The 24,858-nt window shown below is 43.1% G+C and overlaps 1 protein-coding gene across 1 annotated transcript; it reads left to right on the top strand.

The window, feature by feature from the left end:
- Positions 1-2,005: 2,005 nt before the first annotated feature.
- Positions 2,006-14,826, top strand: STC1 (stanniocalcin 1). Its single transcript, XM_084884467.1, has 4 exons — positions 2,006-2,425; positions 4,593-4,735; positions 5,475-5,686; positions 12,159-14,826. Exons 1-4 carry the CDS (start codon positions 2,308-2,310, stop codon positions 12,427-12,429), a joined length of 744 nt encoding a protein of 247 aa, XP_084740593.1. The 5' UTR covers positions 2,006-2,307; the 3' UTR covers positions 12,430-14,826.
- Positions 14,827-24,858: the final 10,032 nt, after the last annotated feature.

Here is a 24,858-nt window from a genome sequence, read left to right as displayed (position 1 = left end):
TTTAAAATAGGAAATATCATAGCTTTTTCCTAAATTCTTGAAAATCAATAAACAACAGTAGTTCGCATCTTCCCCTCACTGATCCTTCCTTGAAGGTCCTTGCATGAGACTTGCCCGCTTCTCTAGCCGCTGTTGACCAAACCACTATGCCCGGTTCTGACATCCTGAACCTTCGGGAGATAAGACTGAGGTTGAGCATCTTCCGAACTTGACTGCAATTGCCTCGGTGACAAGTATTATTACTTTCCTTCCTCTATATCTCTTCTCTCTTACCCTCTCTCTTCAACCCCTAGCATTCAGCCTAGATCCTACTTGAGAAATATCAATCAGATCCGTTACTACCATTAAAATGTACTACTTATTTCATGGAAGTTTGACATTTTTTTTTTAGATGTTCCCTTTATCTTTTGTTTCCTCTCTCTCTCATACTTTCCAAACAACTCTCTCTTTTTTGCAAGGAGGGCTACAGTCACTCAGCAAATCCACTGCCCTCACGCACGTAGAGATGATTCTTGATGTGTAGCGAATAAAATTGGCACTCCTTCTTCTACCTTTGCCTGGAGATTTGGGGATTTAAACGGAAACCACTAGCTGGCTCTGCTTCTTTGCAAGATCATTCTGCCTCTGTCTGTATGAATCTCCGATGGCCCTTTCTCACTTACCTCCTGAAATCTTTTAAAAAGGGGATTTTTTTTTTCTTTTTTTTTGCTAATCCCTTCACTTCCCCCAGTCCTAATGGCCCCCCTCTCCACTCTGATAAATCCTCTTCTGGCTTATTAACCACCTTCATAAGTTAAGAGCACGCTTCAGTGTTGCCTACAGCCCACTTATAAGAAAATACGAGCTTCTACCTAAGCATGATCCACTGTAATTGTCCCATTAAGTCTAGAGCTTATCAGTCTTCTCTCCTACACATTCTGGGCTTTTCCTACCCCTTCCTCCAAGTCCCGCCACCCCACTCCCTCTCCTCCCCCACCCCAAGAAATGAATTGGTTTCCCCAGCAGGTTTCGTCTTAGATTGGCCAGCTTATTGTTTCGATGTGATTATGAAGTTGCTGGGCTTGGCCACACCATTCATTAATTTTCCAGGCATTCACGCTGACTCCCAGTTGAGTGCCATTCAGTGCATGTAGAAGTGCATGTACCTATGATAACACTCTGGAGTTTCAGTCGCCGCTGGTGATTAAAAGGATGGGGTCGAGGTTCCTTTGTGTGACTAGAAAATCATAGTGTTAGAGGCCTCAGGAATGCTGGACTCCAACCTTGACATTTCACAGCTTGGAAACAAAGATGGGGCAAGGTAAAAAGACTCGGCCAGGGTCATAAAACTAAGCAATGGGGAATGTGGGGCCACAGCTCCGAGTTGCCATGCCCCTGTTCATCAGGACCATTCCGCTCATATATGTCCTTCTTTGGGGGCTCCTATATGTGAGTGAGAACTCAGAATACTCACACACAATCAAAATGCATCAGACCTGGGAACATGCATATGCAGAGAAGATGGGGAGGGAGTGTGTGTGTGTGTGTGTGTGTGTGTGTGTGGCTTACCAGACAGAGGATGTGCTATTAAAATTAGATTAAAATTGTTATAATGAGATTGAATGAAAATACAAAGAGAGCACACTCCCCCATCCTGCTCTCACTACCCACTCCTAACCCTCAACTCATTTTTTTAAAGATGGATAGATTTCCAAAGCACCTTATTGAGATTGCCATATGGTTTTTCCCTTGGCTCAAGCAATACAAACTTGTCCTGTAATTCCATGAAAACAGCTTCTTCACACATCTATGCACATACAGTCACACACACACATATGAAACATTGGCAGCAGGTACTTTTAATTTGCTGGAAAATATTTCTAAGAAGTCAAACAGCTCCAGCCCAATGAGCTTGCCCTCCGATTGGCTCATCAGACCAGTTGAGGGACCTGATTGGTCCCTGATCCTAAGGACCGATAAGAACGGCTATAAAACCCCTGGGTGCAGCTCTTGGGCCCCCAGTTTGCAAAAGCCAGAGGTGCAAGAAGCAGCGACTGCAGCCACAGCAGCAGCACCGGCAGCAGCACCAGCAGCACCAGCAGCAGAGGAAGCGTCAGCAGGAGCAGCATCAGCAGCAGCAACAAAAAAAAAAAAAAAAAAGAAGAAGAAGAAGAAGAAGAAGAAGAATCCTCATTGAATCCTCACCTAGGCTTTCAGTGTATCCAGCTCCACATCTTCCCTCGAGCCGGGAGAGGGAAAGAGGAAAGGGGGGGAGGAAAAAAAAAAAAAAAAAAAAAAACCAACAACTTAGCGGAAACTTCTCAGAGAATGCTCCAAAACTCAGCAGTGCTTCTGGTGCTGGTGATCAGTGCTTCTGCAACCCATGAGGCGGAGCAGAATGACTCTGTGAGCCCCAGGAAACCCCGGGTGGCAGCTCAGAACTCAGGTAAGCGGCAAACCCAGCACCGGTTTCTCCCCCCCAAAGAGAGCTGTCCTCATTTGCCTCTCGCTTTTGCAACTGTGTCTGTGACGGCTGATCTTGATAATAAAATGTGCTTCATGCCTGATGGCCATAAACTGCCAGGGTAATCCAGTAGCCTTAGGAAGTGGAGCTCCTTTGTTTAATAAATTGCACGCAACTAACGAAGAAGAAGCCGGGGCGCTCTGCTGAGGGTATTTCATTGCATAAGCCTAGCCTGATTGCCTGAAATCTGGCACGTACCCTCTTGGGGCGGGGGGGGGGGGGGGGGGGGGGGAAGGGGGCGGGGAGAGGCTTGAATGTTGGCATGCTTCAAAGCGCTCTCTATACTTCCAGGAGCCCCAGCTGGTCTTAAGGTGAGGCAGGATGGGGCTGGTGCCCCTCTTTCTCCACCCTTGAGACCCTGGGACTTGACTTCCCCACCTCTTCGGGGAGCACCCCGAAATGCCCCTCTGCACATGGATTTACGGAGCCAGAGCCCCCCAAGTCTGACAAATCCCCAGCAGATTCAAAGACAACCCTGCACATCCCACCCCCCACCCCACGCTGCTCCTCCTCTTCCTCCCGGCTCTCTCTCTCTCTCTCTCTCTCTCTCTCTCTCTCTCTCTCTCTCTCTCCATTCAGTCGCCCATGCCCCTTGGAAAGCAGCTGTTTCTCCGAGGGAAGGTCTCGCTCTAGTCCCGACCCCTGGAGCAGTCAGTTCATCGCCTATTGGCTTGGCCTCCAAAGGAGAAGAAAAAAAGAGAGAGAGAGAGTCCTTAGGAAGCCGGCTCTGACACCTCTGCCTTTCGACTTTGCTTGTCTGCCTGGCTCCTCATTCATCGCTGCCTCGCCCCCCCCCCCGCCCCCCCCAACTGTCAGCAGAGCCGGGATCGCAGGTGTCCAAACGCTGCAGACGACGCTCCCCTCGCAGGAGCAGGTCCCCGCCGGGAGAAGGCTCTGCCTCACTTCCTTTTGTACTTAGTTGCTATAGCGATGCCGTGATTCACAAGTCGAGCTCGCCTAAAACAATAGCAGCCCTAATGCATATTAAAACTGCTCAAAGCAAAGTTATAATTTGAACCCCGTGAAAATATATAATTAGGGAAATGACTTGTAACATCCCAGAGGCTGCGGGTGGTGTGGTGGGAGGGGGAGGGGAAGCCCAGCCGAACCACGCTGCTTTTGATCTCAGAGGAGAATCCTATGGCATGAAGGCTGCAGATCAGTTCTTGCAGTGCTGCCTGCCAGAACATCCCCCCCACCCCCAACCTTCTGTAGGAGAGAAATTACTTTTATGGGAGATCTTATCCAGAATGGAGAAAGCCTCATTGCAAGTTCTTTGCGGTTTTCTTCCAGTCTTGCACAAGGGTTGCCTCTGCCTTTTTATTCCATACCTGCCCGTGTTCCTCTCTCTCTCTCTCTCTCTCTCTCTCTCTCTCTCTCTCTCTCTCTCTCTCTCTCTCCTTTCTCTCTCTCTCTCTCTCTCAAAAAAAATGGGGGGTTGGCTTTTAATGTGAGAGACATTATGCATACCTCTAAGCACTGTCCTGTGGTGGAGGTGGGGGTGGGGGTGAAACATGCATGGCTCAAACTGCCATCTGCCAGTAGGAAGGTAAGTTAAAAGCCTTCATTCGGAAGAGACTCCTGGCAACTTCTTCTCGGCCATTTAGACTAAAATTCCATCCTTATGACTCTGGAGTGCATTTTCGGGAGCCAAATGGACTCCCTGGCCCTTGCACCTCCTAACCCTGACCACCAGCCGCTGCTTTGCCTCCTCTCCTGCTTTCAGGCTCTAAGTGGTGCCCGAGGGCTCTGGAGAGCTGTGTCAGGCATAGCACATCCAAGGGACCCCAACCTTCCTCTCCAGCCCCCCAAAACGGTGTGGCAACGGGGAGGCCGGAGCGTGTAGCCAGAGGAAAAACACGCTCCCTCTCCTTCAAGAGCCCTGGCTCTGATAAGCCAAAGGGATCCCCCTGGCCCCTCACTGTCTCACCACCCACCCCTCTCCGTGAGTCTATCTACTACCGGCCCATCCCAGACACCTACCTGAGTTCTTCCGACCCCGTGTCCTTGAGTGTTCCCGCCGCACCCACTTGACCCGTTGGAACCGCCCTCTCGTCTGACGCGGATTGGGTGGGCTTGTCTCTTTCAGCTGAAGTGGTTCGCTGCCTCAACAGTGCTCTGCAGGTTGGCTGTGGGGCTTTTGCATGCCTGGAAAACTCCACCTGTGACACAGATGGGATGTATGACATCTGTAAATCCTTCTTGTACAGCGCTGCTAAATTTGACACTCAGGTAATAAGACCTTGACCCCTGCCTCCCACTGGCTGCTTGTCTTTAACAGTGTGTTAGACTCTTGTGCTGAGGAACCAGTCTGGTGGGGAGCCAGCTCTCCTCCCTAGCCTCCCCACCCTAAATTCCCATCTCCGATGTGTGTAGTACACACACAAGCGCGCGCGCACACACACACACACACAAATACACACACACACACACATTTTTGGCCTGGATATAGGTTCTGTAGAAGACATTCCCCACCCACTCTAAGGCTCGATTGTAACATGCTGACAGAGGCTCTCTTATAAGGCAGGGGTGATAAGCAGAAAACTTCACTTTATCAAGAGGAAATAAAAATATTCTTCTAATAAGTTCTTCTCATTGTGTGGCCTAGCATACCAATAGTTTGTAGTTTGAGTTATCCAAGTCTCAATCCCAAAGATACAAAGCCATATTATGGCTATTTTTAAGCTGCAGGGAGGTAGTTTATAGTTCCTCTCTCTCTCTCTCTCTCTCTCTCTCTCTCTCTCTCTCTCTCTCCTCTCTCATTTTATTTCAGTGGAGCTCAGTTCTCAAGGTAGTCTCAGAGAGGAGGGACATTTTTTCCTCCTGGCCACACATGTAGTTTTCTCATTGCAAGGACATGCAGATGGCCACAGCTCAGGGCCAGGAGCCCCCTAAGTTCCCCCCACTGGAGGCCCCGTCCTCCCTTGTCAGCTCGAGCTAAAGGTCTTCCTCCGACCCCTTTCCTTGGCAGGGAAAAGCATTTGTCAAGGAGAGCTTGAAGTGCATCGCCAACGGGGTCACCGCCAAGGTCTTCCTCGCCATCAGGAGGTGCTCCACTTTCCAGAGGATGATTGCCGAGGTGCAGGAGGAGTGCTACAGCAAGCTGAACGTGTGCAGCATCGCCAAGCGGAACCCTGAAGCCATCACAGAAGTCGTGCAGCTCCCCAACCACTTCTCCAACAGGTACAAAACGAGTCTACTTTTTTTTTTTTTTTTTCAATTAGGGTGGAAGAGGGAGTGGTTGGCTAGCACAGCCAGCCCCAGAAGGGGGTTTAAATTGCCACAGTCATGCTCTTATTTTAGCTTGCAGTCTTCCCAGCTTTTGCAGGGGAAAAAAATGTGTTTGTGATTGGTTGTGACAGCTTAAGCAGACTGGATTTTTTTTTTTCCTGTTATAGGAAAAGTCTTCCCATGTAGCTAATAGAAAGCTTCATTTTCTACAACCCTGGGTATATTTTCACGGTCAGTTTCTTGCCATAAGCCTGAAGGGAATGGTGAAGTTTATGGAAACAAGCTTTTGAGACATCACATTTGGCTGAATGACTATGCACAGTATAATTAGCTGGCATAAAAACTCTGGTCAAATGTCATAATGCAGTCCTTTCCGCCTGCATGTATTCTGAGCGAGCCCCAAGCCCAATCAGATACTTCACTAGGTAGCCAAGAGCAAGCCATCCCACTTCCCTGGGGCTGACCTTTCCTTTGTGACAAGTGAAATGGCTAATCTAGATGACTCCCATGTTCCCTGCCAGGCTAATGTCATCCCATCCCGCTAGTCCTAGATTTCCTGCAATGATGTCCCGGTGATTGCCCAGATCACATTCTCACCTTATGTGGCCCAGAGCCACTGGGCTGGTAATGCCTAAGCCTCGTGCTTTTCTGTGCCACTGGCTCGGTCTTCACCAGCCAGTGGTGAACACCTAACACATGAGGGGGCTGTCATCCTCACTCCATGGCCTAGAAAGTTCCCAGCAAGACCTGGGCTTCCTCAAGCGTGATCAAGTTAAGAGAGATACTGGTGGGGCTGGCACGGAGGTATGGTCAAGTTCAAGTTCAGCCTACTGTGATGCCCTGTTGGACTAAAACTTGACTCCCAATCCTGAAGTGCTATGATTCTTTATCTCTCCAAACAAAACCTGACATATTCCCAAAGATCAGTCCTATTCATGTTACTCCGACGACCTGGGAGCTAATGCAGACTTCACCTGATTAGTTTCCCAGCCAGATGCTGCCATCCTTCCTCAGACAGTGGCCACAGCCTAGTCCTCTGGGGTTTCCCAGAGATTCAAGCGCATTCATAACGGCAACTGGGAGATGAGGAAAGGAGCTCCTCCCTCGGGAAAGGTTAAGCCCCCTGACATTAAAACTTTGTAAAGTTCCCGATTCACTCTTAACCACAGGTCAGTGCTCTTCTGAGCCTGGGGTCGATTTATAAACATCCTTTGTTTGGTCCTTGAAAGCCCCTGTGCTATGGGTCCTCACTGATTTCCTCAAGACAGGACAAGCATACATAGCATTTATATTGACGTTGGTCTTAAACTTCTCATAGGAAGATTCTTATTACACCTGGGGGAAAAAAAAACAAGGACCTGGATAGTTGCTGGAGATATCCTTCACCAGAAGGAAGAAAAATAAAGAGTGCTTAGTCTGACCTGGGGCTAGGGATAAAGGATGTTTGTTTAGTAGCTGGAGGGCAGGACTATGTTCGCAAAGCCATTATTACATATGTTGATCTTTAAGGACCTGGTGACTTTTCATGGTCTATAATGTGGCATGTAACCAATTTGAGGCAATGCTAACCTATTTTTCACCCTCCGTGATGAAGGAGAGGTCTATAGAAAGGAGGAACAGATTCTAGACTGGTGATCCTATCTCAGAAGAGACCAGTAATGGTTTTATTTTTATTTTTATTTTTAAATATATTTTATTGATTTTTCAGAGAGAGAAAGAGAGAAGGATAGAGAGTTAGAAACATGGATGAGAGAGAAACATCGATCAGCTGCCTCCTGCACATCCCTCACTGGGGTAGTGCCTGTAACCAAGGTACATGCCCTTGACCGGAATCGAACCTGGGACCTTTCAGCCCACAGGCTGATGCTCTATCCACTGAGCCAAACTGGTTTTGGCCCAGGAATGGTTTTAATCGGGCCATTATTACTTCCAATTAGTGCCTCATCTCACCACCCTTAGAAAATGGTCACATCTCTTTTTTTAATTTTAGGGGAATCACAGGTATTAGGAAAGTGGGGGTGAGGAATGGCCACTTAGAAAAGATCAGAACCTTCCATGCAACTCTTAACCTTTCTCCAATTATTTCACTTCAACTTGCTGATATTATTCCTGCTGAGAATTGTAGAGATTTCCGGTTCCATTCTGGGCTTGATTTGCTCTATTTAAGCTCCTCACTCTCCTGAAACATCCTGCTTTCCCAGCCTCTGTCCCACCATGGCTACACGCTAACTTATGCCAACTGGCACCGAATTGTGAAAGGAAGTAGTTACAGGTTCATTCCACCTTCCTGTGACTTATCTAGCCTGAGATTTGGGCCTGGGAGAATCCAAAAGCCTGTGACCTGACCAGGAGCCAGAACAAGGAAGTTTTCCATGAGGCTAGCTGGAGTGCCCCCCTGGCTGAATTTGCAAACTTGACTTTCAATCATGAGAGAAGCAAGCAAAATGGATCAGCAGCTTGGGCAGTGTGAGGCTGGGGAAGGAACTAGACCAGTCCACATCCAGAGTGGGAATACGGACGACACTTCCAGCTCTCTAGGGCATGCATAGGGAACAGGAAACAGAAGAATAATATTGATCAAGGGAAACAAAGGACTATTTATAAACCCTCACACAGAGCGTTCCTAGGCAGTATGTGTGTATTTGGGTAAGCGTGGCTGAAACAGTAGCTATGGAGAATATCTGATCTTATTCTTTACCAAGAAAAAAAAGTTAGTGACGGAATTTTTAAAGTAGGAAGGAAGAAACTTGCTTTAAAAAGTCCCTCTAGGCAGGGTGATCCAAACGTTTAGCCTATCAAAGCTTTGTTGCAGATCCCCCATACCCCCCTCCACCCTCATAAAGATGAAGAAAGAAATCTTGATTCATTCTAACTCTTCATACAAAGGATGGGCCTTAGACAGAGCTGTACTGTTTCTATTAAATTGAGAAGGAACATACACATCAAATCACTAGAAACATTGCATGTCACGACTGACAATGACCATAGAAATTATCTAGACTAACTGCCTCGTTTTACTGATTAAAGAACAGAGGCCCAGAGAGGGGAATGACCTGCTGAAGGTCACACAGCTGGTAAATGACAAAGTTGGGCCTAGAACTCACATGGCCTTGAGCCAAGCTATTTGATTTCTGCTTCAAAAATGGCAGCCAGTAAAGCCTGCAGGATGCATCCACCATCCAAAAATAGACTACCAAGCAGAATTGAATAAATGTGCCCCAGGGTGATCAAGAATTAGATTTGTGTGCATTCTCCCCTCAACAAGAAGACACATCTTACTTTATACACGATGGTGCTCAGTAAATATGTGACAGTTACTAAGTCAACTTTTACTGGAGAAACAATCTCTTCAATAATCTCACTTAGTGGTTTATAGATAGGAAAGATCTATCTCACTAACTCACATAGTCCCAGAGTCCAATGCCATAGTCCAGCCCTAAATGGAGATGGCCAGGGTTAACCTGCTGCTCGCCCTGGCAAATGGAGAGCCTGACAGATTTCCCACACTTGGAGGAGCTGCTAAGGGAGCCATGAGTATCTTTTGTTCCAAGGAGCCCTCTTATTCTGCCCTTGTTGAGTCGAAAAGGTCCAAGAGAGAAACTAAGGGTAGATTTGGAAGGAGTCACTAAAAGCAACCAGGCTGGCAAAGGCCATCATCAAGAAACACCAAACACAGATGGGACATCTGTGCTAGCAGAGGAAGCAACACTAAAGGCAAGAACAGGAGCAGGAGCAGGAGAGTAGGTTTGACAAAGTGGGGCCAGGGGGACCCAACTGGCCTCAAAGAGGCAAGGCCAGCTACAGAAGCTGTGCTTCCTAACTGGTATTAGAATGTTTCTGCCAAACAAGACTTTCAATGTTGATCTAAGCAAAGACCATCTTCTCCAGCCCGTTTGGGAGGTCATTTGGTGTGAATTGTTCCTTTTAGAAGTGAAAGGGGAACTTCTAAGTTATAAAGTCCTTATTTGGGGGGCAGGGGAGTAAGAATCAGAAACCCCATTCTCTATAATCTAATCACTCTGTGAACTGGACACAGAGGTCCAGGGGATCCATTAGCTAGCAGGACCCACAAGTAAAGAGATGGCTGGGGACCTGTGGGTATGTAGACTTCTGAAGCTATTGCTACCGAGTAGCTTAGTCTCAGTTTTTCCAAAACCATGTTTCTCCCCACTTCCCCATCCAAGTGAGCTCTGCTTTGACTCATGTGCTTTATCATTCCAAAGGGTAGAAAATGTGTTTCTGTGCCAGAGAATCCCAATTTTAACAACAGCTGGATAAAGCCCAGCCTCGTGTGTGGGGTGGGGCCAGGACTGTGTCTGAAACCCAGACAGGACACTTTTCTTTTGGTCCCCGAATTCATTCTGCTTACTCACAGAAGGGGGACCGCTTTACTTCATTACCCATGTTCCACCCTATTTACTGTACATCCTTGAAAAGGACCTCTCTGGGGGTTAAGTTATTCTGGAAAGATGTTTGATCCTGTGCTTTGTGAGGTGAGTTAAAAATAAACAGGTTTCTTTTCACAGAAGATCTTGTGGCCACAGTGATTGCTCAGGTTCCTCTGAAAAAAGGGTCGCCCCCACCTAAATACTTCAGATCACTGTCATCAGGACAGTCTCTTCTTAGTGAACACAGAGCTAATGGGTGGTGACAACGGTCACCACCTCAACATGGAGCAAACACATCCCGACTCAAATTTGAAAATAACTGAACTGTCCTCCCAAAGAACAGGGTAAATAATTTATATGTTGTAAATATCAGAGGGTTTAATCCTTTCTGAGCTAAAATACTTAGCTGCAGTGTTTGGGATGCTTAAAGGACTTGCACCAAAGATGAAGTGAATCTATATCAAGCACAGATTTGGGTAAAACTTTCCAGACCTACAGATAATTTTTCTTGCGGGAAGCATGACTTATGGGAGAGAATTATATTAGTAAATCTCCCGTGGCCACAAAATTAAACCAACAAATCAACAGTGAATGGGCAATATTGCCTGATGATACTGGCACATGAGGGATATAAATAAAAGGACAAAATTCCTGGCTTCAATAAAGTTAGAGTCTACTCGGGAAAACAAAAACATCAAATGCTGACCTGTATGATGCTAACCAAATATCTATAAAATGCCCAAAAAAGGAAGAGGCCAGCTAAGGCTAGACCAGTGAGAGGAGGTTTCCTGGGATTAGTGAAGCATGAACCACTAAAGACCACTAATCTTTCCATGTGAATAGCCTCATTGTTTGAAATTTGGCCCTCTCACTACAGTATATCTTTGGAGAACAATGACACTGAAGACAGGAGGTTCCTTAAAAGATAGAAGTTTAGTCTGAAAATGTACTCATATTCCCCTACACCTGAGCGCACACAACCAAGAAGAAGGAAAATCTCAAAGAGGCATCAAAATAACTCCAAATTTATGTGCAATGTCTGTTTTTAATTTATTTTTATTTTTATGTTTTATTGAATTTATTGGGATGACATTGAATGATAAAATTACAGAGCTTTCAGGTGTATAATTCTATAACAAATCATCTGTACCTTGTATTGTGTGTTCACCACCCCAAATCAAGTCTCCTCCCATCACTTTTTTCCCCTCCTATACTCTTCTACCTTCCCACACACCCTTTCCCCTGTGGTAATTACCATGCTGCTGTCTGTGTATATGAGCTTTTTGTTTTGTTTTGTTTTGTTTGTTATTTTCTCCTTAATCCCTTCACCTTCATGACAGCTTTGATGGACCTGAAAAGTATTATGCTAAGCAAAATAAGCCTGTCAGAGAAAGACAAGTATCTTATGAGTGAACTAATTCTTGAGTGAAATTATATGTGGAATCTAAAGGACAATATAAACTAATAAGCAAAAATAGAAACAGACTCATAGATAGAGAGCAGACTGACAGTGTCAAAGTGGAGGGGTGTGGGGCTGGGTAAAAAAGGTGAAGGGATGTGCAATGACTAGTAATGAGTGTCGCGTGTTGGCTCACCTCATGATATTTGACGAAGTCCTGATTCTGCCATAAACCCAGTGTGTGACCTTAGACAGGTCACTTCAGCTGTCTCACTTTAGTTTCTTCTCTGTAAAATGAGATGATTTAATAGTCACTAAATGATCTTGACAACCCCATCTAGCTCTATACTTATTTCTAAAACTTTTACACATTGTCATCAGCTACTATCCAAAGTGAATTCCCTGAGCTCTAAACTTGAAGACAGATCTGTCTTGCACTGTGTTGTAAATCCAGGCAGCACTCACACTAATTAGACACTGCACAAAGAGTAGAGGTCAAGGTGACTACCAGCTGGTAAACTATTTGGGTTCACATGGCCTGATCATTTGGGATAGGTGTCGGCTGGAGCCCCGATGAAAGCCCGTTTGCCTTGTTCTCACTGAATGGCCATCTCCTGCATTCTCTTTGCCAATGCAGATACTATAACAGACTTGTCCGAAGCCTACTGGAATGTGACGGGGACACTGTTAGCACAATCAGAGACAGCCTGATGGAGAAAATTGGGCCCAACATGGCCAGCCTCTTTCACATCCTGCAGACGGATCACTGTGCCCAACCACACCCACGAGCTGACTTCAACAGGAGACGCACCAATGAGCCACAGAAGCTGAAAGTTCTCTTCAGGAACCTCCGAGGTGAGGTGACCTCTCCCTCCCACATCAAACGCACCTCTCCAGAGAGTGCATGACCAGGGAGAGGTGTTCACAACCTCACCAAACTAGTGTCATTTAAGGGTGTTCACACACCAACTTTGAGTGTACTGTGCCTGGTTTGATTTTTTTTTTTAAAGTAGTTCCTATTTTCTAGCCCCCTTAAAGAAAAATTGCATGAAACTAGGCTTCTGTAACCAATATCCCAACATTCCTTGATGGCAGCATTCCCACCAGCAGAATGTGTGTGATCTTTCTGCCTCTCCTCAGGAGAAAAAAAAACAACCCTCTTTTATCACTTCCCTCTACCATGTCTTTTCCCAGCTTCCCTCAAAACTACTCTCAAACACAAAACGTTCATGTAATCCTCCTGTCCTTGTAATTTGAAGATGTGGAGCCCTTTAGAATGGTTGCCCCAGTAGAGTTAGCCAATAAGAAGCAACTTAATTTAAATGCATGTCTTAAATGCTCATAAAGATGTAAAATGGAATTCGTGTTATGAATCTGTGCTGGCCATGGACGAATATGAATGTCATGTTTGAATTCTTGATCTCTCGTGAACTAGTGTCTTATGGTCTTGATCCTCCAATGTCTAACTTCCTTTCCAATACATTTACCAAATTGCTCAAGCCTGGCTCTCCAACCAGGCTCTGAGCCTGCCTCTTCTTGCATCTAATGAAAAACAAAAAGCTAACATCTTTATGTACTGTAACTGCTCAGAGCTTTAAAGTATCTTTAACAATTGTCTTAAAAACCAGAGAATCTTAAGGTCTAACTGTGGAATATAAATAGCTGAAAACTAATGTACTGTACATAAATTTCCAGAGGACTCTGCTTAAACAAAGCAGTATATAATAACTTTATTGCATATAGATTTAGTTTTGTAACTTAGCTTTATTTTTCTTTTCCTGGGAATGGAATAACTATCTCACTTCCAGATATCCACATAAATGCTCCTTGTGGCCTTTTTTATAACTAAGGGGGTAGAAGTAGTTTTTGTCAACATCAAAACTTAAGATGGGCCTGTAAGAGATAGGAAAAACCCACAGGTTTATCTGAAGGACCCCAGGTAAGATGTTAATCTCCCAGCCCACCTCAACCCAGAGGCTACTCTTGACTTAGACCTACCCTGAAACAGCTCTGTCACATCCACCTGGGAATGACAGGAACCAAAAAGAGCATCCGTTTGGCTTGGACCACTACGAGTGTGAGAAGGCCTACTCTACCTTGGGATGTGGCAGTTCTTTTCTCACCACCTTTCATCAGTGCCAAGTGTGCCTAGTACTCGGGCAGACTGTTGCTGAGGTGGGAGACTTTCCATGAAATTGATCAGGAATGAGTCAATGAGCCTTTGGGTATTCAGTTCGGGGGACTTGGGGCTGAGGTATAAATAGCCCTGGGCTGTCCTGTCCAGCCTTAATAGACTCCTCTTACCTTTTTGTCCTGTAGCACGCTGCCTGCCAAAGTAGTCCTGGCAGCTGGGCCATCTCTGTAGGATTGCCAATAAATAAATAAATAAATAAGTAAGTAAGTAAAAGAGAGAGAGAAAGAGAATAAAAAGGAGCTGGTGGTTGGATCGTTTCTGCCATGATGTTTACAAGATGGCGACCACCAAAGCCAAATGATTAACCTATCTATGAACAACAGTAGTTTCTCAGGGTCACTGTCCTTGAACCCAACAGTCCCTTACGAATGTCACTGCCCACCAAAGGTCAATGTCGAGAGAGAGGAGGAGGGTGGACGGGTAGGACTGTAAGGGCCACTCCATACTCGCTTAGGTAGAAACTATTGGTGCTTGACTCTCACCAGGCTAAACTCAAGATTTGACCAAATCAAGTGATAAGGATCCTGGTGGGAGGAGGGAGGGAACATCTCCAGGAAAATGAAAAGCAATACAACTTTACCATAAAGCCTTTAAAACCAGTAACGTGCTGCTCAAGGACCAAGAACGACTGCAGCAGACCCAGCAGCAGCAGCACAAGCATTGCTGCCTTTGTCCCCACACAGCCTCTAAGCGTGCTGACATCAGATTGTTAAGAGCATTTTTATACTCAGAACTGCCCTATCCCCAGGTCCCCAAACATATGGACACTGCCTTAGCCTCTTGGAAATCAGGTAGACCATACTCTAAGTTGACTCTCTCCCTCCCACCCTCCCATGCCCCCTAACCCCAGGCAACACTGACTTCTCCAAAACAGAAAAGCTATTAAAGTGTGTGTGTTGTGTCCATTTCGCAAACCCACCAAACCAGGACCCCAATGCGACAAGTAGTATATGAGTATTCCTAGCAGAATTCTCTCTTCAGTCCAGTACATTCTCTCTCTCTCTTTTTTTTTTTTTTTTTTTTTTTTTTTTTTTTTTTTTTGCTGTGACCTCTTCACACCGTGGTACCCACCCCCTTTTCTCCCCACAGTGATATTTATATATGTATTTATGATACATATATCTACACATCCAGAAAGAAGCAGTTCTCACAATGTTGCTAGTTTTTTGCTTCTCTTTCCCCATCCTGGTCCCCCTGGCTTTCCCTGAAACCTTCCCAGCTTCATCCTGTGTTTCCTGCAGAGTGATTCGGGCTGACCTAGACCAGTTTGCATGATTCTTCTATTGTGATTTGGTTGCACTTTAGACATTTTTGTGCCATTATATTTGCATTATGTATTTATAATTTAAATGATATTTAGGTTTTCAGCTGAGTACTGGAATAAACAGTGAGCATATCTGGTATATGTCATTATTTATTGTTAAATTACATTTTTAAGCTCCATGTGCATATAAAGGTTATGAAACATATCATGGTAATGACAGATGCAAGTTATTTTATTTGCTTATTTTTATAATTAAAGATGTCATAGCATAATATGAAACCTTTGGTGAATTCCTTCAAAGATAAAAAATAATAATAAAGTGTTACGTTTCATTGTTTTTTTTCCCCCAATGTCTTTCATTGTTATTCTTTTAAAAACTTCTTGAATGAGACTTTCTGAACACGAAGTTAATGGCTGACTGGTTTCTTAAAATTCACCAATTGACACTAAAATATCAATATGTAGATGAACATAGTTCAAAATCAACATCTTCCAGATTTGCTTAAAACCATTTAGTGGCTCCTGTTACCGTCACAGTAAAATTGCAGCCCAAATTCTTTACAAGCTCAGAAGATGCTATGGTCTGGACACAGCTCAGCTCACCAGCCTCAAGACTCACCTTTCCTCCCATTTAATGAACTCTGTACTCCAGACATGCAGTCCCAGAAAAGATTCCCTCCCTCTCCTTCCAGGCCTTTATTGAGGCTGTCCGCACTTTCTAGAAAGCCTTGTTCTCCACCCTTCACCTAGACTGGAAGCACCTTTGCCTGCTCACCAGTGTGTTCCCAGCACTGAAACAGCACCCAGACTGCAGGACCCTCTCCATGCCTTAAAGGAATGATTCAGAAAGAGTTGAAAGAGGGGACCATCGAACCAGTGTGACCAGGGAGGCAGATAGCCCAGTGATGACAAGCTTCCAGCTCCAGGGTCAGACTCTTGGGATTTGAATTCTGGCTCTGCCACTTATGAACTGCATGATGTCAGATGAGTTACTTCATCTTGAAATACATCATTTTCTTCCTCTGTAAAAAGAGGATAGTGATAACCATCCAAAAGGTATTAGAAGGAGATAAAATAAGGGAAGTGCCTACAACATGTCCAATATGCTGTAATTCTCAATAAGTGTTGGCTCTTACCATCACAAGTAGAGGGATGAGAGCAAAAGGGGGAGAATGGGGAAAGGGTTCATGACAGAATGATAGTTAGCTGGATCTTAAAGGATGGTTAAATATTAAATGGGGAGCCTTCTCTGGGGAGGGTTTTTCAACTAGGATGCGTTTTTTAAATGAGTGGATTAATAATTGGGTGGATTTCCCCTATATTTTACATTCAAATGGGGACATTTTTTCTCAATATCATTCATTCCTAGTTCAGGTATGCACAGGACAGTTAACAAATACTACAAGAGATATCACTCAAAGGCTAAAAATGTATTGCACTTGATTTTCTCTGACCTGACCAAGGAAAAGAGTGCATTTATTTCATTAAGACCCTTCATCCTCAACATTCTGCAATAAATATATTTATGCAGAGAGGCTGTCTATTACACTACAGAGTGGTGTTTAAGGATGTAGACCTTAGATGTCCATGAACTGAATTCAAATTCTCATTCCTTAGCTATCTCTATGGCTTTGGATCAAGTGTCTGATATCTTCATACTCTAGTGTTTTATTTTACCTATGCAAATATCTCCATGAAACAGAGATAAATAATAAGCCCTACCTACTAGATGGATGTGAGCATTGACTGGGTTCTATATAAAGCATATAAAAAAGTTTCTATCACATAGCAAGTGCCCCCACTTAGTATTTATTGAGCACGCAACAAATGTAACTATTACCATTTACATAAATACTATCAGCATCATTTAGATTCTACTCCCATCCTTGACATGGGCCTTGAAGTACCATTTTGGATGAAAGTTTTGGCTCTTTTTCCTTTTGTAGATCACTAAGAATTAATTTTTAATCAAGATTTTATTAATTGGAATGATAAAATATTGCAATCTACCAAAATGAAAATTATAGTCTATGAACACCTGCATCCCATCACCAAGCTTAAGAAATAAAAATAGTCAAAACCAGTTTGGCTCAGTCGATACAGCGTTGGCCTGCAGACTGAAAGGTCCCAGGTTTGATTCCCATTAAGGGCATGTACCTTGGTTGTGGGCACATCTCCAGTAGGCGGTGTGCAAGAGGCAGCTGATCGATGATTCTCTCTCATTGATATTTCTAACTCTCTATCCCTCTCTCTTTCTCTCTGTAAAAAGTCAATAAAATATGTTTTTTTAAAAGAAATAAAAATAGCACAGGTAGGAGAGTCTCTGTGTGCACCTCCTAGAATCCATTCACACATTCAGTCTAAACTGTTTTTGAAAAATCATAAAGGTAAAGAATTTCTCAAATTATTGAAATACACTTTTTTTAAAAATTTAAATATATATCAACCTTCAAAAAAAATTTTATCAGTTTTTCAAAAAACACTGTGGAATGGTCTGTGAATCTGTGATATAAGAGAAGACAGAAAGGTTGGGTCACCCTTCCCATGGAAGTCCACAAAAAATGCTGTAAGAGCTATCAGCATCGCTCCTGAATCAGTACTACGCAGATTTACCCAGCCTACAAATCACCTGGGAATCTCACCGACATGGTTTAGTGTCTCTGGTTGACACCCAAGAGTCTGCACCTCTAGCATGCTCCCAGGTGAGGCTGATGCTGATGGAGGATGCTTTGGGTAGCAAGGTACCAGCTATTTCTATGACTGGACCAGTTTCTCAATCCTAGAGACCTTCACACAGCCACCACAAGTGCAACCAGGATCATTTCACTTCCTTGCTCTTGTAGCTCCCCACGGCCTACAAGAAAATATCAAACATCCCGACTTCAAATGTAAGCCCCTGAAAAGCTGGGCCCATCTCTCTAGCATGCACTGTCGATTCTGTTAATGTTAACTTCTCATTTTTTTCCATAAAAACACCATGACTACTTCTGCCTCATATATTATTGTTACCTTCATATATTATCTTCATACTTACTATTCCTCTAAAGAATATTCTTCTGCCCAACCCCTTTTCTTTCACCAAAGCATGTATCACCTGGGAAGCCTTATCCAAATGGCCTAGCTTATAGCAAATTGTACTGCAGACTGCTTGCAAAGATAGAGAACTTAGTCATTGTTGTATGCCCGATCCTCAGCACAAAGCTGTCATGCACTAAGCATTTGTGAATGAAGGAAAGGAAGGAAAGAAGGAAGGAAGGAAGGAAGGAAGGAAGGAAGGAAGGAAGGAAGGAAGGAAGGAAGGGAGGAAGGAAGGAAGGAAGGAAGGAAGGAAAGAAGGAAGGAAGGAAGGAAGGAAGGAAGGAAAGAAGGAAAGAAGGAAAGAAGGAAAGAAGGAAAGAAGGAAAGAAGGAAGGAAATTTTTCCACCACCAACAACTAATCTATAACTTTTTCTCCAGTAGGATGCTGGGGGATGGAGGGTGTGTTGCCATGGTGAATAGAGAAACTAACTCCAGGTGCCATTTCAGTATCCTTAAGTCTGCCATCTTGTGACAAGACCATGTTAGCTATATTTCTTTCTTTTTTTAAAAATATATTTCATTGATTTTTTACAGAGAGGAAGAGAGAGGGATAGAGAGTTAGAAACGTCGATGAGAGAGAAACATCGACCAGCCGCCTCTTGCGCACCCCCTACTTTGGATGTGCCCGTAACTCAGGTACATGCCTTTGACCGGAATCGAACCCGGGACCTTTCAGTCTGCAGACCGACACTCTACCACTGAGCCAAACCGGTTTCGGCCCATGTTATCTATATTTCTTTCCAGCACTAGACCTGATAAATCTATACACTTGCTGACAGTTCAGGAGACTGGAAGGCTGCTGGCAGACTTGGTGTCTGGTAAAGGGCCATTTTCTCGTTCATAGATGGCCATCTTCTCACTGGGAGTTCATATATCTAGTAGAAGGGGTGAGGAAACTGGAATCTCTTTTATAAGCACAATAATCCCATTCATGAGGGCTCCACCCTCATGACTTAATCACCTAGCCACCTCTTGATTCCTTCACTTTAGGAATTAATATTTCAGCCTATAAATGTTTTTTTTTGGGGGGGGAGGTGGGGGTGGGGGTGGGTGGGAAGCCAAAACATTCAGATTATATTAGTTAAGCCTCAGTTGGTTAGAAGTTTTATAGAACAGTGGCAGAATCATAGTCTGGAGTAGCATTGGGAGAAAGAAGCATGTGAATCCCACTTGAGATTTGGAAAAGTGAGCAACCATTTGGGAAGATTGAGGGGGACAATGTTCTCTGAGGAGCTAGTGTTCAATTAAGATAAGAAACTGAAGGTGATAGTGAAAGAGATGGTGGGACATAAAGCAAAGCAATATGAGAACTTGTGGACAGGAGGGGCTCAGTGTTAGAGAGGCTTAGATCTTGAGTAGTGACTTTGGATGACCAGGATATAAGACATGAAGAGGTTAACAAGCTGCAAGGTTTCAAAATAATTCATCCTAACAGTCTTCTAATGGATAGAGGATGAAGGAGTAGAGAGGAGCTCAGGCAGTGTGGAGGGAGTGAGCATGGCCTGCAGTGATTGTACTTTTAAGAAATCCCAAGACAGCCGAAGCCGTCTTAGTACACGGGTCCTCAATCAATACTTATTCAATAATTGGGCTTTGATTAGTTAATTGCAAAATGAAGTGATATATGTTACTTTCTCCTTGTAACCTGAACAACAAAAGAGTCATCAACAAACATGTTTAGATATTTGCTAAGTGTGTGTAAGGCATTAAACTAGAGAGCTGAACCCAGAAGGAATATGACCATCTGCAAAGTAAGCTACTTCATGTTTTCTTGTTTCTTGTATCCTTAGTTATCTTGTCAATATCTTATGGTTATTGCTATAATACCAATGAGTTCACTACTTCTTCCCTATACTCAAGTCCACCATGAACTGCATTCCTTAGGTTCCATTGATTTTTTTTTTTTTTTTATTTACTTGAGAGAGAGAGGAAGAGAGAGACTGGGGATCAAACCTACAATCTTGGCATATTAGGACAATGCTCTAACCAACTGAGCTACCCAGCCAGGGCTGGTCCTTTTATTCTTTTACCCCAGAGAATAACTTGAGGGCCAGAGTGGATTATTGGCTAAGCCACTCTGCTGCAAATTACAAAGAGTAACATACATCACTTCATTTTGCAATTAACTAATCAAAGCCCAATTATTGAATAAGTATTGATTGAGGACCTGTGTACTACTTGACACTGTGGCTGGAAGCACCATGCAGCATACTAAGCTGAGAACTCATAATTCAAACCCTTGCTCACCAACTCAACGCATCTCTGCTCCTCACTCTGTGCTAAGGGATTTGTGGCTTCCAGTTTAGGCCAGAATGCTATTCTCAACTCCAGCACATTAAGTCACAATGCAGGTGAACTCTGCTGTAGTAAAACAGATACACTATCGGCCCCATGAGAGACTATTGGCGATTCCAGCATTTGGCCAAAATCTTGGAACCAATTCTAATGACAGCCTATTTACCTGTCTTGGGATTTCTTTTTCTTTTCTTTTTTTTAAATATATTTTATTGATTTTACACAGAGAGGAATTGAGAGGGATAGAGAGTTAGAAACCTCGATGAGAGAGATACATCGACCAGCTGCCTCTTGCACACCCCCCACTGGGAATGTGCCCGCAACCAAGGTAAGGTGTCCTTGACTAGAATCAAACCCGGGACCTTTCAGTCCACAGGCCGTCGCTCTATCCACTGAGCCAAACCGGCTTTGGCTGTCTTGGGATTTCTTAAAAGTACAATCACTGCAGGCCATGCTCACTCCCTCCACACTGCCTGAGCTCCTCTCTACTCCTTCATCCTCTATCCATTAGAAGACTGTTAGGATGAATTATTTTGAAACCTTGCAGCTTGCTAACCTCTTCATGTCTTATATCCTGGTCATCCAAAGTCACTACTCAAGATCTAAGCCTCTCTAACACTGAGCCCCTCCTGTCCACAAGTTCTCATATTGCTTTGCTTTATGTCCCTCTGTCCTGCGTCAACCTTCTACTGTTCTCCTTCTTCCAAACTCTGGCCTTCCAGGGTAAATGCAGCCTATTGTATATTCACCATCTCTTTCACTATCACCTTCAGTTTCTTATCTTAATTGAACACTAGCTCCTCAGAGAACATTGTCCCCCTCAATCTTCCCAAATGGTTGCTCACTTTTCCAAATCTCAAGTGGGATTCGCATGCTTCTTTCTCCCAATGCTACTCCAGACTATGATTCTGCCACTGTTCTATAAAACTTCTAACCAACTGAGGCTTAACTAATATAATCTGAATGTTTTGGCTTCCCACTCACCCCCACCCCCACCACCCCCCCAAAAAAAAAACTTTTATAGGCTGAAATATTAATTCCTAAAGTGAAGGAATCAAGAGGTGGCTAGGTTATTAAGTCATGAGGGTGGAGCCCTCATGAATGGGATTATTGTGCTTATAAGAGAGATTCCAGTTTCCTCACCCCTTCTACTATATGAACTCCCAGTGAGAAGATGGCCATCTATGAACGAGAAAATGGCCCTTTACCAGACACCAAGTCTGCCAGCAGCCTTCCAGCCTCCTGAACTGTCAGAAATAAATGTAGGTTGTTTATAAGCCAACCAGTCTTTCGTATTCTGTTATAACCCACCAAAACATGGGCCATCTGGCTACACCAGTTTCCTCCTATCTTTAGCACTGTTGTCTAGCCCCAAATTATCTTAGAATGATATTGACAGATATTACCTCTCATTTATTGATGCTGTTTGTAACCGACTCATGGTTTCCCTTATCATCTCAAGTCATATCATCAGTCTGGGTAAATTCAGCATTCATGGGAATGCTTCATCCCTGTCTCAAACTCTTACTTCTTCCTCAGACCCACCAGATATGCTCACCTTGGAATCAGCAATAGTATGGCTTTGCATGATTTTTACTCTGACTTCTCTATATCAGACCAGTTAAATATGTTGAATATTATCCTTTTCTGAAACTGGTATAATTCTGAAATCTTATATCCACAATTTCTTCCAAATGCAACACCCTTTCTCTTGCAGCTCTTGGATTCATTCATTTGCACTTCACTAATTCTTTAACCTTACTTCAGCCCTTGACCCTTCTACATTCTTCTGATCTTTTTAAAATTTTTTATTTCATGATTTTTAGAGAGAAAGAAAGGGGGAGAGAGAGACAGGGACAGAGACAGAACCGCAATCTTGGCATAACAGGATGACACTCTAACCCACTTAGCTACCCAGCCAGGGACCTTCTGATCTTTCAAATCCCTCCTATCATCATCCTCTCCCTGTCCAATCTTGAACCCATGGTTAATCACGTCAACTCTGTAATTGCATTGCCCTCAAATACCCTGTTTCCCCAAGAATAAGACAGTGTCTTATATTAATTTTTGCTCCCAAAGATGCGCTAGGTCTTATTTTCAGGGGATGTCTTATTTTTCCATGAAGAAGAATACAGTACACATTTATTGTTAAATGAAAATAAAGGAAATTTATTACCTGTATATGGTACGGTAGTACGGTAGTTGTCAACACAAACCAGACAAACTGTGAATCCTACAGTATCAAGAATTTACTCATTTATTCCATGACAATCATGTCATCATCTTTTGGAACATCATCATAACAATCCAATTCCTGAATTTCCTGGTGAATTTCTTGAGACTCCATTTCTTTCAGAATCAGTGGACCAAATCTCTCATGTTTAGCTTAGGGGGGGCCTTATTTTCAGGGGATGCCTTATATTTCACTCAGAAAAAAACCTGTAAATAGGTCTTATTTTCGGAGAATGTCTTATTTTTGGGGAAACACGGTAGCTTGCTCCATCAATCTTCTGTCACATTTAACTGGAAAAATCCCAACCCTAGAGTCTGCCTTCTCAGCTAGAGGGAAAAAAAATGTCATAAAACCATACACAAATTAGGTGTCACTTAAAATTTGGCAGTTTCAAGTCAACAGGACCCTCAGTGCTGCCTGGAATTCTTCTCATCCATCCCTGTTCAGCTCCCTTTTCCACTCACAATAACAACAATTAAAACCTTCTTCAATCGATTCAAACCTCCACCCTCCCACCTCTAAAGCCCAGCTGAAAATGTTGCCTGCTACTGCAGACAAAATAGAAACCATCACATGGAAACTCCCTCAATACTCTACCACACCTATCCTTTCTTATTTTTTCTGCCATAAAACAGGCAGAATTCCTCTTCCTGTCTCAGGATAATGAACTGTCTTGAGTTCTACATCCCAACCCATTTCCCCCTCCATGCAGGATCTCTGGCCTTCAAGTGTTTCTCTCCTACCTCTCTGCTACCTCTCTGCTACCTCTCAGCTTCCTCCCAGAGTCATCTATTACCCAATTTTTCTCATCACTTCATAATCTTCTTTAAAGAGAGGTCTGCATGTATTTTTTGCATTTCCTTACCTTCTACTCACTCCTTAACTCTTTAGAATCTGGCATCCACCTTCACTGACATGACTCTAAACTGGGCAAAAATATTTCTTGTTAAATCCAAAATCCTTATCTTATGTGATTAATCTGCACTATTTGGCACTGAAGAACATCTGTCCTCTATAAAAAACTTCCATAAGAATGCTTTTTATTTCTATTGGCCTCTCCTTCCTCTTCCCATCCCTTAAGTACTGGAGTTCCCCAGCTCTCTGTCCTGGCTCCTCTTTTCTTCTCACGTTATACACTCTACTTTGGAAATACCATCTACTCCTAGATTGCAACTCCTCTTTATTTGTTAAGAATTCCAAAACTCTGAATTTTCCTTTAAACTCTATTGAGCTTCAGATACACATATCCAACTTGATACGTCCACTCTGATGTACGAGACACCAAGAACACAACATATCCAAAACTGAATTCTTCATACTCCTTCATTCTCAAAGAGATGGGTGGTTCTTCTGTGTTCCCAAACTTGCTCCCTTCCTCTTTCTCTAAAATTCATAAAACATATCCTTGGGTGAAGGTAGAATAAGAATAAGAACAAGAATAAGAATAAGAACAAATAATTAGGAGGAAGAAGAGGAGGAGAAGGACTATTTCCAGTTTTGATAAGTGTTTGAAGAAAAAAAAAGTCAAACACTACTGAAAGGAATGCAAAATGGAGTATCTTTTGGAGAATATTCTATCAATACCTGTACAATGTCTTAAAATTTTACAAAGCCTTTAACCTGTTAACCGGGGAGTTCCCTTTTTAATTACACAACGTACAACGGGTGCATACTCTTTCACTAGGACGTGTCAGTACGTCACGCCCAATGGACGTAATTTTATATTATTATTATTTTTATTCATACTTAATTAAAATAAATGATATATTTTTTCATTTATATATAAAGCACAAAGGAAAATACAAAATTACAAACAAATAGAAAAGAATACCGACAAAAAAATGGAAACATCGAATTAAAAAATTATAAATTTTACAAACAATTATAAAGATTACAAAAATAATATTTTTTATTTCTATACACAATAAAAAATATTAAAAAGTTAACAATTACAGAACAATAAACAAAAGCACACAAATAAAATAGAAATATTGAGTTTAAAAAATTGAAATATAGATGTAAAAATTCAAAACTCAACTTCCGTGTGATATATTTTAAAACAATTGTTGATACATACTCGGCATTTCCTGGATTTAGTTTTTCCTATATCGCTTTTCATTTGTTCTGGAAAATGCCTTTCAACTAAGCATAATGGTTTAGATGTAGAGCTGCTTGATGTCTTTGGGTGGGTTTTCACTATGTTGTTATCTACTAATTTCTCTACACACTCTATCAAAAAGTGTGATCGATCCAAATGACCTTTATCTTTTTT

Source organism: Pipistrellus hanaki (genome assembly GCF_964339955.1).
Source record: "Pipistrellus hanaki genome assembly, chromosome: 5".
NCBI lineage: Eukaryota > Metazoa > Chordata > Mammalia > Chiroptera > Vespertilionidae > Pipistrellus > Pipistrellus hanaki.
The sequence above is the reverse complement of the archived record's forward strand: the minus strand, read 5'-3'. Positions and strand labels throughout refer to the sequence as shown.

What these genes read in the sequence shown, in the direction of transcription:
- STC1 (XM_084884467.1), top strand. Translation starts at nt 2,308, where the DNA reads ATGCTCCAAAACTCAGCAGTGCTTCTGGTGCTGGTGATCAGTGCTTCT. An exon ending in CTGCTAAATTTGACACTCAG is followed by an intron (nt 4,736 to 5,474) that starts GTAATAAGACCT and finishes TTTCCTTGGCAG; the next exon opens with GGAAAAGCATTTGTCAAGGA. An exon ending in CCCAACCACTTCTCCAACAG is followed by an intron (nt 5,687 to 12,158) that starts GTACAAAACGAG and finishes TTGCCAATGCAG; the next exon opens with ATACTATAACAGACTTGTCC.